We start from the raw sequence: 18,459 nt of genomic DNA on the forward strand, positions 1-18,459 counted from the left end.
TTTGCAGCAGCATGGACTATCAGCTCGGAGACCATGGGTGCGGTTACCCTTGACGCCGCTGTATCACAGACAGGAGCGCCTGCGATGGTGCACTCAACGACGAACCTGGGTGCACGAATAGCAAAACGTCATTTTTTCGGATGAATCCAGGTTCTGTTTACAGCACCGTGATGGTCGCATCCGTGTTTGGCGACATCGCGGTGAACGCACATTGGAAGCGTGTATTCGTCATCGCCATACTGGCGTATGATCGGGCGTGATGGTATGGGGTGCCATTGGTTACACGTCTCGGTCACCTCTTCTTCTCATTGACGGCACTTTGAACAGTGAACGTTACATTTCAGATGTGTTACGACCCGTGGCTCTAAACCTCATTCGATCCCTGCGGTACCCTACATTTCAGCAAGATAATGCACGACCGCATGTTGTAGGTCCTGTACGGACCTTTCAGGATACAGAAAATGTTCGACTGCTGTCCTGGCCAGCACATTCTCCAGATCCTCGCCAATTGAAAACGTCTGGTCAATGGTGGCCGAGCAACTGGCACGTCACAATACGCCAGTCACTACCCCTGATGACCTGTGGTATCGTGTTGAAGGTACATGGGCAGCTGTACCTGTACACGCCATCCAAGCTCTGTTTGACTCAATGCCCAGGCGTATCAAGGCTATTATTACGGCCAGAGGTGGTTGCTCTGGGTACTGATTTCTGAGGATCTATGCACCCAAATTGCGTGAAAATGTAATTGAAAAAGAATGGTTCAAATGGCTCTGAGCACTATGGGACTCAACTTCTGAGGTCATCAGTCGGCTAGAACTTAGAACTACTTAAACCTAACTAACCTAAGGACATCACACACGTCCATGCCCGAGGCATGGTCGAACCTGCGACCGCAGCGGCCGCGCGGTTCCAGACTGAAGCCACTCCGGCCGGCAAAATGTAATCACATGTCAGTTCTAGACTAATATATTTGTCCAATGAATACCCGTTTATCATCTGCATTTCTTCTTGGTGTAGGAATTTTAATGTCCAGTAGTGTAATACAACATCACGTTTTACACATGTTCAAAATTAACGCGATACTTCCGACACTACCTGAACCATCCGGCCATCCCTACATAATGCAGAATTGACGACTTAGATGTCAGGATCTGTCAGTATAAAATGACAAGGTCGTACTGTTTTGTCAGTAGAAAACGGTATGGCAATGTTTCTTGTGGTAAGAATGTGGTCCCCTTATTGCGCTTAAGAAAACGCCAAACGCGGAAGGATGTGAACACATTGCATACTGCAGATGACCAAGTCGGAGACGACGATTGTTTGTATTATCACGAAAATGCACACTGTCATAAAGTAGCATTTCTGAGGCTATGGTGTGTGGACAAGAACGTTCTTGAAATGGACTGGCCCGATCTGAACCCAGTCAAACACCTGTGGTATGATTTGGAACGCCGACTCAGCTTTTCAGGAAGTATGGGCTGCAATTCGTCCACATACATTCACACACCTCAGTGAAAATATTTCAGGCCGTCATAAAGACCAAGGATGGACACACGCAATACTGATGTCCTCTAATAGGTATTCAGACACTTTTGAGGAGATAGTGCACAAATTTCTCCCAACCACCTGGTAGAGGCTGCGAATGAGATGGTCTGGCACATTACCTGAATGGTCATAGTCCTATCTGTACAGCTGGTTACTGAAACTGCAACACCAAGGAGAATCAACAATTTTGGTTACACTGTTATTGATACCGAATGAAACAACAAATTTACTGTTACCAGTCATAGTTCATTTATATCCACAACGAGTTCCTGCATAAAGGCAGAGAAAGGAGCCTGTGACCAGCGGAGGTATTCTATTTTAGTACGATAATGAATGAAGCAGAAGAAATGAATTAAAATTTGTGCTGCGGCTCGGGTCTTCTTGCTTGCTAGGCAAAAAAGCTAACCATTACACCACCACAGCACGATGTTCAACATTGCTGCACGAACTAGCTGAGTTGAGTGCCCTCCCCAGCACAAACTTCAATTCATATCTTCTGATTATTTTCCCTTACATTGTCACTACTGAAAAGACTTAAATGTCTCATGGAAACATTTAATCATAAAATCTATAAGATCATCTATGGTACCGGACTTTCCCATTACGTCCTATGCTGGGGTGCTATTGCAATGTCGAGGAACCCTGGCAGTAGTGACAATGTAAGGGAAAATAAGCAGAAGATATGAAGTTTGCGTTGGGGAGGGCACTCGACTTAGGTACTTCGTGCAGCAAAGGTGCTTGGTGCTGTGGTGTAGTAATGGTTAGCATTTATGCCTAACAAGCAACAAGACCCGGCTTCGTGTCCTGGCCGCAGTAAAAATTTTAATTCAGTCCTTCTGCTTGGATCATTATCGTAGATAATTAAGAGACTTCAATGTCTCAGGGAAACGTTTAGTTATAAGATCTATTTTAGCAGTTTTATTTTCACATTTAGACATGCGTTTAGTTTTTAGTTCCGAAATACTGTTTTTATTTTTCCACTGTGCAGTGCCCCAGGTTACTCCAACGTCATAACACAACACACGCGCGTCGTACTAAAACATGTTAATTTACTGAATGATGGATGTTATAAACTTTCGAAACTCTGTGGACATAAATAAACAGTGATTGGTAACAGTAAACGTGTTGCTTCATTCGATACCAAGAAGGATAGCAAACAACGGAATTTTACGCATTATACGTATGCTATATAGATGAAAGAATATGTGATTAAACTTATAGAAGGTTTGCAGGTATACTGGGCGCAAAATGTAGTACGCAGAGCGGTCACTTGACAGTAACGAGGGCTCTTAACGCGGCTGGACACCAATTCCATCTGAGCTTAGGCGACGCAGCTACACGCTGCTTCAGTCCGTGCCAGCGTCATCAGTAGTAATACGAGTAGCTGGCGAGCGCTGGCGTGCCAACCTCTCGGTTTCCAGTGGGTGAGACACCTGGAAAACTTGTTGGCCAGAGCAACCCTTGAACACTCCGTGTATCGAGTCACGTGTGGAAATACGGGGAACACGAGGTCTTGCCGTATATTGCTGAAAGACCATACCACGGAGGCTTAGATCATAGCACAGCCACCAATCTTAACAGCTCAGAAATGACCAAATTATTGGTTATCAAAATCAGAGGTGACATAGTGATGATTAGGAAGATGTAAGGTTTATCTTAGTGGCGCGATGCCACAGAGAATAACTTCCCTCACTGGAAAGTTGCCATCTGTTGTTTCTGTAGTCACCGGTCGCAGTCTGTCATACACACGCACGCTTTCCAGACCGTTTAAATAACGCACAAAAATAGATAATAACGTACCAGTTTCAGTTCTGTATTGGAAATAATTTCTAAGAAATTCAAATTTATCTTAAACCTAGATTTCACAGCCTTCCATTATAAGTACCTTCGTGAAACGTTAAAACGATTTTATAATTGCATCAGAGAATGGCTTAAACTGAACGCTTTCTGGCTAAATGGGTAATTAAATAGTATTTTCTTCCTAACAGGATAAGTTACGTAATGTTTTCAGTTTAGAGGTAGCAACTAATGTTTGCAGTTGCTGGGCATTATTATTTTCAATATGAATAACATAAAAAAAGAAACACAATATACTGGAGTAATACTCTATAGTATTTAATATTTATTTTTATTATAGTTACGTCATCTTCATTTAGAGAGATATGCAGGGTGGTGAGAAACAATCTGAAAACATCGTAAGGGTGTTTCAGGACAGGTTGTGCTGATAAATAATTATTAGGAAAACAATTTGATACTTTGCGTCGTTTCCGAATTAAATAGCATTGAATTTAGCCAGTTTGCGTGCGAATTTAAGCGGCCCGCAAGAGATTGTGTCACCAAACGCGTACTTCACCTGGTTTCCTAAGCCCGAACAAAAGAGCTATATATAAACTGGACGTGCGACGGTAGTAACGATAGAACCCGAGTCAAAGGTTGAGCATGTTATGGACTGTCGTCTACGCTTTGAGAACTAACACTAATTGTATCTGACTGACTGCTTGAATTTTCGCGCGAAACGGGCTGTTTGGCTAAATTCTATGCTAATTAACTCAGAAACGGTGCAAAGTATCGATTATTTTTCTTAGCAATTATTTCTCAGTTTAACCTTCCCTGCAATACCCTTACAAGCTATTCAATCTGTTTCTGGCCACCCTGTATAAAATCTTTGTACCTCAAGATACACCGACACCAGATTTGTAAAATAATACATATTATAGAACAGTACACCAGTGTCGTGTGTTTATCATTCATAATATACAAAATATTCTGCCAAGACAAAAGGAAAATGCGACGTGTAAATCTTGGAATTTGTTAATAATTAATGATGAATGAGCGCCTGAATCACATTATGTAATGGTGGCTCAAGAAGCTTATTGTAAAGTAGCTAGTTTAATGATTATAAAAATAAAGTCTTTAATTCCGTCCTGAGAGATGAAGAAGCTTGCACAGCATAGAGTAGCATGGAGAGCTGCATCAAACCAGTCTCTGGACTGAAGACGACAACAAGAACAACAACAACAACAATAAGAATTCCGTCCTTGACACAAGTAATTATTTTTAGTTTATTTGCTTTTAGGAAAATACGAAATTCGGAAAGTGATTAAATTAGATTCCGAGTTGAGCTTTGGTCACGCAGAGAAATTACCGTACTGGCCGCGTAGTGCTATGAAGCTGATTCGCTACAGTACGATCCAGTCAATCAGAAAGGAGAATGATCGCTCGTTCTGGAAGCAGGAGAGATTTGTGCGCTCTTCTCTGTAAGAGTCGCTATTGAGCTTTAATAGCGTGGGAGTTTATTGTTTGTGTTCCAGTAATTTGGTAAAGCTAAGTGGTTCGGAAAGTGATGAAATCAGCTGTATTCAGCAATTCCGGAAGTTTTGGGACTTAAAATTTTGTGACTTTCTTCTGATGGGCTAAAATAATTCCGCATACGATACTGTGCAGTCATATTTCAAAAACGTCAGATTGCTGAATATTGGTGAACTGTGTAATAGTGTGCGAGAATAGAAAACTGGCAACTATTGGGGGGCGACTAGTTGAAATTGCTGTTTCTTGGACAGCAGGTAGCGAGTTCTGCACTACACGAGAGAGAATACGCTATGTGAGTGAACGGAAGAGTACAAACTACGAACAAGTATATGATTTCATGTCAGGAACCGTGTGTCATGGTGGGATTAAAAGCAGCTATCGCTAAAGCGATAACACGTCACCGCTACTTTAACCAAGAACTTGTTTTATTTCCTAAAGAGAATTCTGAAACGCTTTAGTGAAATGCTGAATTGATTGCCTCAGTGAAGGATTTCTCATGTTGTATCCTGAGCCCATAAAACCCAACAGACGAACGTGGTTAATCAGCGTAGTTCCGGAGCACATTCAGTGACGGAAACCCACAACAATTGTTTAGACGTTTTATTTTGGAACGAATCGATCACATTAATAAACGTGCATGAAGAGACGTGTAGGGATGACAGTCTTAGAAGGTGCAGTCCAAAGTGTTGTACTGGTAGTTGGATAACTGGTTATATAGCAAGTAGTAATAAATATTCTCACCTCGTAGGCATCATCGGTGTAATAATTCTAACTAGTTTCCTCGGGTTTTTAACGAATTATAAAATCAGCAAGACTCGGTATTTCGACGATCCGCCCGTCCGTGATCTTCAGGATCTGTCAGAAAACCCTAGGAGACTATCAAAATAATTATTATATGTGACAAATTAATGGTTTGTATGGACTGTTTTAGCCATCTAGCTAACAAGCTCCAATGGTGTAAATGGTGTGAAATAAAGTAAATAAATAAATAAATAAACACTGCTCCTGTCAAGTGCCAGTCTGAGGGTGTAATGCATCGTCATCCTTGTTTACGCGACGAAAAGACAACCGATATTACAGTAATTTCTGAGAACATTTCTCATTGAGAACAGCAGTCTGAACAAAGTATTTTAAATGAACACAAATAGTATCGACCGCAAAAAAAAAACATTTATTTTGTGGCTACCGATTTCGGACGTCGTTGACATTCGTGGAATGATAACATCTGCTCCGTTCACCGCCACGGCCTACCATCATGGAACGAGGTCTGAAGATGTTCAAAAGCCAACCGAAACCAGTTGTCACTAAATAATTGTGTTTTGAGGTCGAACTGTTTGTATTCATTTAAGATATTTTGGTGTTTCTTTTGCGGGAGTTGTCCAGCAGAGTTCTCTAAGCACTACAACGGCACAGTCATCTTGGTGAAAGCCCAGAGGGAAGTTCTGTATAGTACATCTGAAGATGTACAAGGCACAAAACGGTTAATTGAATGTTTTATGTACGAGGCCAATATCGATACTGTCTGTTTATCGTGGAACCCTGAACATGTTTTCAATGTCGAACTTTATGACATTATCGACAGAAAGAAGCTTTAACCAAAGGGTCATCACTGCTACTGAAAACTCATATCATTTTCTCACACAAGATACACAGGATGTCACAGGAGGCATGGTAAATATTCAGGGGTATGACAGGAACGGTCATTGGAAGCAAAATGTTTAGTAAACATGGGCTCCAAAATGCATACATTAAGAGCTATGAGCACATCTTCATCTTCGATTCGGTGAAACAAATCTCTTCTACTGCAAGTTCTTTGCTATCCATATTTTGGGAGGTGGCAGTATCGACCAAAATAAAAAAATCTCCAGTCAGCATGGACTCTAAAGTGCATTCATTAAGAGCTTGAATAATTGTTCATCTTTGCTACCGTGAAGTAATCACAGCTCTTAAGGTACGCATTTGGAACCCCTGTTTACTACACAGTTTTTATTGTTTTGGAACGTATTACCTCATCTCAAAATATGGGTAGCAAAGAGCCTGCAGCAGAAGTACTTTGCTTCATAGTATTGAAGATGAAGAAGTGCTCATAGCTCTTAACGTATGAATTTTAGAGGCCACGTTTATTGGACATTTTTGCTTCGATTGATTGTTCCTGTCATATCCCTGAACACTATTTCTCCTGGGACACCCTGAATAATAAATATTGGACACATACGAACAACTACAGCACATCTTTGTCCACTTCTGAAAGGCTTTCGACAGTGTGTCATATTGTCGACTCGTGTGAAACATATAATCATAAGGAGTAGTTTCTGTGCTATGTGAACAGCGTGAAAAATTTTTGAGTATTAGAAGACAGTGAGTTGCACTGGGTGGCGGATCCTTATCAGAAACGAAAGCAACGTTGAATGTAAGCCTAAGGAAAATGTATACAAAATGTACTTAAGAAGATTAATGAGGTAACTATGAGATAAAATTTCTCATTGAAATTGCTGTTGTCTATAGTATGACAACACCTGTCGATCGTTATAAGGAACAATTGAACAACCTATTTACACTTAGTTACGAGGGTTGTCCAGAAAGTAAGTTCCGATCGGTCGCGAAATGGAAACCACTGGGAAAATCCGGTAAAGCTTTGCAAATATGTGTGGGGCAGTGTCTCTAGTATGCCAGTAGATCGTGTCGCGTCGCTCTGTTTAGTTTTGAGTGAACAGTGAGCACGTAAAGATGCGTAGGGAATAGCGTCTCGCACCAAGTATTAGGGCCTGGTTAGAGATATCGCCTGTGTCATGCAGTCCACATAACACAACTGTCGAGCAGTTCCTTCTTCATGCCAATTCTCGGCCGCACACTGCACGGGCAATGAAGACGCTCCTGCAGCGTTTCCGGTGAGAGTGATCACCCACTATACAGCCCGTAATTGGCTCCCCCTGCGTCTCACCTCTGCTCGCGGGAACCGCTGGCTGTGAAGACAAACTTTTTCCACAGACAACGAGCTACAGACCACTGGAGATAACTGGCCGAAAGCACAGGCGGCTGCTTTCTATGACGAGGATAATGGAAAGTTGATACAACACTACGACAGAACTCGAAGATGGAGCGGCGACTATGTACAGAAGTATGTGGAAGTTGTACCTAACTGTTGCAAATAAAACGTTTCTGGTTTACACTGTGGTTTCCATTTCGCTACCGATCGGAACTTACTTTCTGGACAACCCTCGTATATTGACAGATAGCTCTTCGTAAGTACATAAAAATACAAAATGTGCATAAACCAGATAAAGAGCGCAACAGTATCCTTTTACAGATTGCTGGTAATATTGTGGAAACCGCTCCGCTTCCTTCATAATTGTATTTCGTAATGAGCATCTCAACCAAGAGCTGAAAGTTTATCAAATCTCGTGCACGCTGTCTGTCACATTTCATAGTAGCGATATTGATTGATGCAAAGCATCCTGTCATCCTCACATATGGGGATATCGTTGGTGAGTATCATGTTCGGCGTGAATGACACATAAACAAACGTGTTAACAACTAATTATGTTCGGCTTTGTGACATTTACAGTGCATTTCTTGCTCATGTTAGTCATCAGGCCACGAGTTGATTTTAGTTCGAGGCTTACAGAAAAAGTGGTAGTTCATCCTTGTTATCTGCTGGCTTCTAGCTCTAAGCTCTACACTTGGACAGAGTATGTGGAAATGATTCAGTAGCATCTGCAGTAGAAGAAAACGCAGCTCCCTACTTGACGCAGGAAGTCGTGTTGACCAACTGAACACAGCACCCAAACAGTCACAGGATGCTGTAGATTGTTAACATCCGAAAGATAATCACTCATTATTTGTGACTTTACACACGATCATGTTTTGCATTTATGATATTCGAATGCTGATTGCTGATGGATACTTTGTCGATTGTATGATAGAGATCCACTCTTTATAAGCAGTCACCTACGAGGACAAAAATTAAGGACACTTGCTATAATTCCGTCTCACAACATGTATCTCTTGACTTCATTCAGCACGATCCGTTATCTTTCGTACTGTGGACTCGAGACAGGAAAAGATGACCTTCTTTGTAGGCAACCCACATTGCCGCTGTGCAGAGCAGTGATGTTGCTAGGCGCTGAATGTAGCTCAACACGGCATAAAGTAAAAAAAAAAAATACTTTAGACGATTAGAGTTGGCCCTGAATGCATGTGTATAATATCTATCTAACAACAGGTTGTTGGATCGTATAGGTCACTTGTATCCTAATTCAGGATAACTGTGACCGGGCAGGCTACACACATGCTCTGCTGTCCTCCTCGGTTTCATAGACACTGTTGTCCTCAATATCTTTCCTCATTTATCAAACATATATCATTTCACAAGTGCAATATTGAATTTATTAAATTCCTCCATGTGCAGAGGGTGCAGTTCTCCTTCATCTGAATATTCAGTTAATGAAATGCCGCTCCAGTTAATGATACATACTTCACACGACTGGGTTAGGGATTCAACCAGGCCATTTTCAAGTGGTTGTTGTGCTGTTGTGAAGCAATGTTCATCCACTTAAAAGTAACCGGGATGCGAAAGCCGAAACCGGCAATGGACTGAAGTAACGTACGTATCGGCAACTGCAGCTGCCTTTCATTAATACAGAAATTGGTACGTCCATCATCGTAGTAGCACTTTGCATACTACTAAATATTTCCCCATCTCCTTCTCCATTAGACTAGATAAAAGCTCTACATGTTATCATCGGTATAGCTTCGTGATCTGCATATCTCAGCCGTCTTCTTGCTGTCCAACAGTGAACCAGGGACCAGTGTCCGTGTCACATTGTTAGCACTACAGAAGCTTTCCACGTTCCATCGATTCTGTTAATCTCTGTCTTCTTTTTTTATTTTTTAATCTCATCTGATGATCTAACTTTATTATTTGATCCTCTGACATGTCGTTGGTTAGAAGACAGTAAGTAACAGAACTCAGTATATGGTTGTAGTAGGCGAGTGTTCATAAAAGACAAGGGTATCATCAGCAGCGTCAAGGAAAAATAATAGCACTGCTCATGTTCTCTGTAGGCTATGACGGATAGGGTGACCAGCAATCTGCGACTCGTTCATTCATTTCGGTGTCCGGTCAGCATTTCCAAAAAATATCAGCTGCGATAGCTTTGTCATTTCTTTCGTTAACATCTTGTATTGTGCAAGGGTTGCCCAGGAAGGGGCATACAAGTAGGTGGCTTGGATATTCTTCAGCCCCGCAGTCGCAATAGGTGTCTGCGCTCGGTGGAAGGATTCCTCATTTCTTCAGGTTGGTCTTGCATCGGGGGACGCCGTTGAGGGACCTCCACACGGGGCTTTTTAGGTTTGCGCCAGGAGCTAGGTCTTCTTTTGGTGAGACGTCTACGGGCAGCGAGCTCTTCCATATTGCAAGACGAATTGCCTCTGGTGCTCCCTCCAGTGGTGCAGTCCTAGCAAGGTATCGCTTGCGGGATTTAAGGCGGCATCTTGCTGTCTGATGACCATACAGAGGTGTCGGCGATCATTCTCCGGATGTTGGGTAGGACTAGTCCAGCAATCGGATACAATTTCTGCACTGGTGTTGGCTTAAGGCATCCTGAGACGATCCTAGCAGTATCGTTGAGCGCAATATCGACTTGCTTAGCATATGCTGAAGCGTTCGACTCAGGAGCAGCATACTCAGCGGCTGATACACAAATCGCAAGTGCAGAAGTACTTAGGAGGTGCGGGTTTGCTCCCCAGCTGCTGCCAATCAGCTTCTTAAGCACCCCATTGCGAGAATGACTTTCTGTTTCACGTTTAGGCATTGCTGCCTGTACGTTAGAGTCCTGTCCAGTGTGACACCTAGGTAGACTGATGTTGGGCAATGTTTCAGTTGCTCTCCTCGCCATGGGGTATCCAGCTTTTGCTGCGCTTCCGTGTTTCGTAAGTGGAAGGAACTCACTTGAGTTTTACTGGGATTGGGCTTCAGGTGGTTGGCGTCGTAGTACTCGGAGAGTTCATCCATTGCTAGAGACAGTTTTCCCTCTAAAGGTTGGCCCCTGAACAGCTACTGCTGTGTCATCGGCATAGATGAAGAGCCTAGTACTTGCTGATATTGGCTGATCATTTGTGTACGGATTGTACGGTGCTGGAGCAAGCGCACTGCCTTGGGGAGACCGTTCTTCTGCGTTCGCCGTCTACGCCTCCTATCGTGTATTGAAACTTGGAATCTTCTGTTCCGAAGGAAGGTGCTGATAAGGGATGTAGTCCTTAGAGAGGTTATACACTTTCTTTAACTTTTTCCTATGATTCAAATCGTCGTATGCAACTGTTAGATCAACAAAAGCGACTCCAGTAATCTCATCACGCTCAAAACTGTCCTCGACGTGCTGGGTTAGATTCAAGACCTGACTACAGTATGATTTGCCAGCACGAAAGCCTGCTTGTTGTGGGATAAACTTCACTTCTAGGGTGGCACTGATTCGGTTAAGTATCTGCCGTTCTAATATCTTGAAGGTGTGGCATAAAAGGGAGATAGGTCGAAAATTTGTTTAGTTTTGTTCCCTTCCAGGTATAAGTATTGCAATGATTCGAGACTTCCGCCACATTTTCGGGATGTGTAGCTTGGCGACAGATGTGTTCATTAGGTTTAGTAGCCACTCCATCGTTTTACAGCCGAAGTTCTTTACCTGTTCAACCATAAGATCATCGACAACTGCTGCTTTATGCATCTTCAAACTGGAGATGGCAGCTTCAAGTTCAGCCATGGAGAGGGGGTCCCTAAGAAAATGATGCTCTGTTTCTGGGTCGCGCTGAAGAGCTTCTTTGGGCGTCCTTCCTTTTATTTTGCCGTTCTGCAGGAGCCGGGTTGTCACTTTATCAAGAGTCATACTCGTAAAATTGTCTTAAGACTTTACAGGGTCGCCACTCAGGATTTTAAGCAGTTTTCAGGGATGTCTACTGTTCAGCTTGTTCAGCTTCATTTCGAGGTTTTCTACCAGGTTACTGCACTTGACCTTGCGAGTTGCTGAAATGGCTTGCAGGAGTATTTCACCAGCTTGGATAGTTTATTCTGCAAATGGATCCTAATCATACAGAGTTTCGTTTCTTTCTAACAACAGTTCTGGACATGGCTGGAACATACTGAGTTCTGCATCCTCTCGGAATAGCTTTCCTCGAAACTTTTTGGACGCATTTGATGAAGTTTTCGTAGATTTCAGGTTGCGGTGGAATGTTTATCACTTTTGAGTCAAGCCCTTCACTGAACTTCTGCCTGTCAGCCATCTTGAAGTTAAACTTCCTCTCGAATTGTACCTCTTCAGGATTCACAGTGCATATGACAGGTCTATGTTGGGTACGGCGGATGGGCTCTCCTACAGTCGTCGTACATTGTACAGCTACCTTTGAAGAAACAAAGATGTTGCCTGGGTTGTACCCTCTTTTCCACATGCCACTGTTAAAAGAAGGTGGGAGCTTCGGATCATGGATCAGATGTAGGTCATGAGCCTCAGCCCATGTTTCTACACTGTTTGTGTCGGTATCTGGGTATCCCCATGATGTGCTTCTGCAATTGAAGTCGCCTATGACTAAGAACACGTCCTGATCGTTGAAGTTGGCTGGTGTTTTAATGCTGAAATTGGCATCGGGCGGTCTGTAGACCGATGTTACACAGAATAATGGAGCTCGCAGTGTGAGGAGCTCGATGTTGTCTTCAGTCTTTGATGTTGATTCGATATTCACGTTAGGTTTGGGAAAGATGGCACTGCCGTATTTGTCGTGAGGCCTTTCCAGTATTAATTCCATACCAGCAATTCTTGGACGGTTTTTAGTACTTCCCCAGCGTGTATCCTGGACTAACAGAATGTCACATGTATATTTTTGACATAAATTTGCTACTAAAACTTCTTTCTCTCGGTAAAATGCCTCGATGTTTATGGAGATAAAAACAAATTGTCTTGAGAAAGACCGGTCGGAATGCAGTTCATCTGAATGGAGACCGGTTGTGAATGGATCTGCCGTCAGCGCACTTCGTAGCGTTTTCCGACATTACCCACGCTACACGCTATTGCTACTCATTTCTTGTTCTTCTCTTATTGCAATCTTCGTGGACGTTCCTTTCATGTACATCTGCGACTGATTTCCGATGACTGACTGTAGAGGATACCGGATGACTTTATTCTACTTGCTGTGAAGTACAGCAACTTACTTTGAAAGTAGAAAACTGTAATTTAATGCAGATGAATAGGGAAAATATTCGTGTGATGTTTTTTTGACAAAAGACATGGGATACTTTCTAATGTGGTGACGGATGCCGTTTTTCCCGACGTAGTGCACTAGCTCAAGGTGGTATAGACTCAACAAGGGGTTGGAAGTTCACGGCAGAAGTTCTGAGCCATACTGCCTCTACAGCCGCCCGCAACAACGAAGATGTTCCCGGTGCAGGATTTTGTGGACGAACTGAACTCTCGACTATGTCCAATAAATGTTCGATGGGATTCATGTCGGGTGATTTGTGTGGCCAAATCATTCGCTCGAATTGTCCAGAATGTTCTTCAAACCAATCGGAAACAAATGAGGCCCGGTGACATGTCGCATTGTCATCCGTAAAAGTTCCGTCGTTGTTTAAGACCATGAAGTCTGCAAAAGACTGCAAATGGTCTCGCAGTGGCCGAACGTAACCATTTCCAGTCAGTGAACGGTTCAGTCGGACCAGAGACTCCAATCCATTCTGTGTAAACACAGCCCACACCATTCTGGAGCCACCACCAGCTCGCACGATGCCTTGTTGACAACTTCGATCCATGTCTTCGCGCGGTCTGCGCCACACTCGAATCCTATCGTCAGCTCTTACAAACTGAAATCTGGACTCATCTAACCAGGCGACGGTTTCCCAGTCGTAAAGAGTCCAACTGATATGGTCACGAGCCCTGGAGAAGCGCTGCAGGCGATGTCGTGCTGTTAGCAACGGAAGTCGCGTCGGGTCGGTCGTTTGCCACAGAAGCCCATTAACGCCAAATTTCGTCCCACTGTCCTAACGGATACGTTTGTCGTACATCCCGTATTGCCTTCTCCGCAATAACTTCCATGATTTTATCGTATTGCCAAGCTACATGCTGTAGCATTTTAAACAGACTGTTTCATGTTCCAAGCCTCTCTGTATCGAATTCAAGTCAACAGTTTTCTTCACGAAACGAACAGTATCTTTGGTAGCGTAAGTCCGACTTCATTTTTCAAATCACTGTCGTCGAAAATATGCTTGTGGGCTTTGTTCTAAACAAGTGTAATGCATGCGTAATGCTGAAAGGATTGCAATGCTTCTTGTATAGCCTCTAAGAAAAAATAAAACGACGCAGCACTATCCGAACAGGACGGGAATCGGTACAATTGACGTACATCAACAGAAAAATAAAAGATTACAGTTTCAGAAAAACTGCTTGATTTAATGAAGAGAAAGAGCTTTGCAAACCGAGCAATTCAGTAACGTGTTGGTCGACCTCTGGCCCTTATCCAAGCAGGTTAGGGTTGGCTTAGATCGACAGAGTTATTGGACGTCCTTGTGAGAAAAATCGTACCACATTCTGTCTGATTGGAGCGTTTGATAGTTAAATGCCGAGGGAGCTTGAGGGGCCTGCCCAAAGTTCTAAGTTGGGGAGAGGTGCTTCAGATTTGCTGGCCAAGGTAAGATTTAGCAGCAACGAAGACAAGCATTAGAAACTCTCAGCTGTGTGGTGGCAGGCATTATCTTGCTGAAATGTATGGCCAGGGTGGACTGGCAAGAAGGGCAACAAAACAGGCTAGAATATCGTTGAGGTTGACAACAAAGCGTCCTGCTGTGAGATGAAATGGCACTCCGGGCCATCACTCCTAGTTGTCAGGCCGTATGGCGGGCAACACTGAGATTGGTATCCCACCGCTGTGGCGTCTTGAGATACGTCTTCGGCGTGGAATCGCATTGACTGGGGTAGAACAGTCTGAAGTAATCAGTCCCGCTTCGAAATTAACCCCGATGACCAGCGAAAACGTGTCTGGAGGGGCCGCAAGCAACGGATGGATATCAATCTGACTGCCGCCCGCCATACGGCCCTACAGCCAGGAGTGATGGTGCGGGGCGCCATTTCAGTTCATAGCAGAACACCTTGGGTATCATCCACGGCGCCGTTACAACACAGCGCTATGCCGACGATATTCTAAGCTCCGTTTCGTTGCCCGTCATGCAAGGCATTCTGCGATAACATTTCAGCAAGGTAATGACCGCCTGCACATGGTAAGAGTTTCTCATGCTTGTCTTCGTGCTTGCCAAACCCTATCTTGTCCAGTAACGACGAGCAATCTCTCCCCAACTGAGAAAGTTTGGAGCATTATGAGCAGGGACCTCCAACCATTTCGGGATTTTGACAATCTAGCGCGCCAGTTGGACGGAGTTTGGCACAGTATCCCTTGGGAACAACGCTATCAATAAATGCGAAGCCGAATAACTGCCTGCATAATGGCCAGAGGTGGACCAACGCGTTACTGACTTGCTCAATTTGTGAAACTCTTTCTCCTGAATAGATCAACTAATTTTTCTGAAATTGTTTGTCTGTACACGTACATCCCATCCAATGATAATCGTCCCATTCGGATAAATCCTTCGTGGTACATCTTTTTCTCTCTCTGTAAGAGAGTATTACCCTTCGGTCAGTGACAAATGAAATCTTATTCAACTTCTCGGATTTAGCCATACTTAATGTTTCCTCAATGAAGTTCTTAATAAATTGCTCAGATTTTTTCTTCTGCAAAAGAATGAATTTCCACCAATATCAAATTTCGCAAGGCGTAATCGTGATAAAAAAAAAGTGAGTGGTAGTAGTTGGATAGTACCGTTTCCGATATTTATTTGTTCATATGTCTGCAGTGCATGCACATACATTGTCACCTACGGCCTGGACACTACTGGGCATCATACTCGCCGAATTTCATCGGTTTGTGTTTTTCAGTTTCTTGACAAAAAAATAAGTATTTCTTATACCCCCATATACCGTAGTCCGTTTAGGCAAAGCAAGCATTATGTGAATGTGGGGCATGGACTCAAGGCCTAAGCCGATCTATCACTCATTCGCATTAGTAAGGGGCAGGGAAACTTTGTGAGAGAGGCGGGAGGCGGTGCTCACCTATCCAGGAGCACATGTCGTCCGAGGTGGGCAGCGAGGAGGCGTTGGAGCGCAGCTGCGGCAGCAGCACGGCCGAGAAGCCAATGGGGAAGCCGTTGACGACGGTGAGCAGGAAGCAGGCGCCCGCCACCAGCAGCTCCGCGCGCAGCCGGCGCCACGCGAGCCGCCTGTCCGCCTGTGGGGGCGGGGGCGGGGGCGGCACCGGGCCAAGCAGCGCCGCCGCTGGCTCCTTGTGCGCCGCCGCCACCAGCTGCAGCCGCCCGCCGCCGCCGTTCAGCATCGGCGCGTCGCACCTGCGCACACACCAAACGATCCTGCTACTGCACGTGGACTGCGTTTTGCGCGGTTTACTGGTCACCTCGCCGAGACTGTGGGCAGTGATATCTGCGTTGTTGATAGGGACCAACTTTTGATGTCGTAGCTACTAGTCTCTGTCGTCAGTCCTCGATAACCGCCGACATATCGGCTGGTTAATACCCAGTCGTAGTCACGGCACAAATGGAACGAGAGATCTCTGTGTATGGAAACTTGAACCGTTGGGGGTGGGGGTACGTCAGCTACGGCATATATAGGAAGATAACACTTTCGTAAACAACTAGTGTCAGAACAAAACCAAAAGTAACCAACGCCAGACGTTGTTGAGAGTCAAATATTAATTATTAAACTGGTGCGTAAGTTCCAAGAGTTTTTGGTTTGCATGTTGATATACCTGTTGCTATAGGTTTATTTATTGATTGTCAGTTTTTATTTGCAGTTCATTTTATACAGAGGGGCCCAAAAAAATATATCCTCTGTTTAAAAGTCCATAATTGCAAACTAATTGACGGAGTTGTCTCATTTTTGGTGAAAGTGTAGCTTAAAGTCCAACTTAAAGATATCACTGTAGGTGTTCGAAATGGTCACCATTAACATCCACACACAAACGATGCCTTCGAACTGCAGCACGAACTACTGACTGCAACGTGTTCAGTTGGATATTTGCACATGAATGTACGATGGATTCTCGAAGCTCATCCAATGTGCGTGGCTTTTGTCGATAAATGACGTCCTTTAGTGTTCCTCACAGGTGAAAATCCAGAGGAGTTAGGTCTGGGGAACGTGGTCCTCACAGCACCTCTACGGCCTATCCATCTTCCTGGTAGGTTTTCGTCGAGGTACGCCCTAACACGATTTTGGTAGTGGGCTGGGGCACCATCTTGTTGAAAGTAAACTCTTCCGTCTCCATACAAGTCTCGGATGGCAGGTAAAATGGGTGTCTGAAGCTTCCGAAGGTACACTTCACCGGTAACTGTGCCGCCAAAGAAGAATGGCCCAATCAAGCCCCGGTAGGACAACCCACACCACACATTTACTCCTGGCAAATTCACGGCTTTGTCTGCATGGACGTTCGGATTTTCGGCTGCCCAGTAGATACAATTGTGGCGATTTACTGTACCATTGAGTTTGAACTGTGCCTCATCAGACCGCACAATCATCTCTGCAATCTCTCCATCGTTGCGCACCATGTTAGTAAACCACTAGCAGCACTCCATTCTACGATCTGGGCCGTCCTCGTTCACTGAACACCAAAACAAGGCGGCCAGAAAGTGTGGCTACTGGCGTGCCGTTGCCGTGGTCAGCCCGTCTTCGTCAGGGCTGCGAGCGCAGACCTCTGGTCCGCAATATGAAAACCAGTGGGTGGTATCGCTGAATCTGCTGCAACGATGTTTTGGTCGGCTCCGTACCTATTGGCGTCCGCGGCCTATTTGCGACCACTGTGGTTAAGCTGCTGGTTCACTGAGTAGCGCCGAAAAATAGTAGCTCCGCAACACTTGCATCAGTGTCGTCACCTTGTAATACCTTCATTTTGACTCGAACAATTCGAAAGTATAGATCTTTAAATGGTTCGTCTCAAAAGTTTTATGAATTCAGTAAGTATGAGACAAATTGTCAAATTTTCCTAAAGTACAGCTCCTGATGTTACACTGGTAAGATTAAAAACAATCCTAATATCACATATTTACTAATATTCAGGAAATTACCTGAAACGGGCACTCCAAGCGTCTAGATGACGAGACAAATTAAGGATAGTATTAAAAAAAAAAAACCTGAAGAGGAAAAGAAAAAGGTGGGTGATGACTGAAATGTGGTGAATGCAGATGCAACGCTGCGTTTTATCATCATAACCTTAAATAAGCTGCCTACCAAACCCTAGCTCTATCAGTTATTGACTTTTGTAGTAGGCTTAAAACTTTGTAAACAGGGAGGGAAAGAGAAGGACAGAGAGAGAGAACAGTTGTCCGATTTGTCACATGTTCCAACAGTCGGCGCAAGGGAGTGCAAAATGTGCTCATCTTACACCACAGAGAAGCGCAGCTGGACCACGTTCCACTTCTAGCCAGATAAAATCTTTCTTCTTGCATCTCTTGTGCCATGCAGAGTAGTACTTACACCCTACATCCTTAGTAATCTGTTAGACGTATTCCAA

General features: G+C 44.0%; 1 protein-coding gene and 1 long non-coding RNA gene across 2 annotated transcripts in view; both read right to left on the reverse strand.

Moving 5' to 3' along the window:
* Nucleotides 1-16,209, reverse strand: part of LOC126474802 (facilitated trehalose transporter Tret1-like) — a gene marked incomplete at its 5' end in the record, with an annotated part of 65,899 nt that extends 49,690 nt beyond the window's left edge. Inside the window, one exon of the mRNA XM_050102273.1 lies at nt 15,993-16,209. Within this exon, the coding sequence (XP_049958230.1) occupies nt 15,993-16,209 (217 nt within the window). The remainder of the gene's footprint in view (nt 1-15,992) is intronic.
* An 8-nt stretch (nt 16,210-16,217) lies between these two features.
* LOC126473467 (uncharacterized) overlaps nt 16,218-18,459 on the reverse strand; it is a 190,898-nt gene continuing 188,656 nt past the window's right edge. Inside the window, exon 3 of the long non-coding RNA XR_007586468.1 lies at nt 16,218-16,285. This is a non-coding gene — a long non-coding RNA (uncharacterized LOC126473467). The remainder of the gene's footprint in view (nt 16,286-18,459) is intronic.

This window comes from Schistocerca serialis, chromosome 4, assembly GCF_023864345.2.
Source record: "Schistocerca serialis cubense isolate TAMUIC-IGC-003099 chromosome 4, iqSchSeri2.2, whole genome shotgun sequence".
NCBI classification, from domain to species: Eukaryota; Metazoa; Arthropoda; class Insecta; order Orthoptera; family Acrididae; genus Schistocerca; species Schistocerca serialis.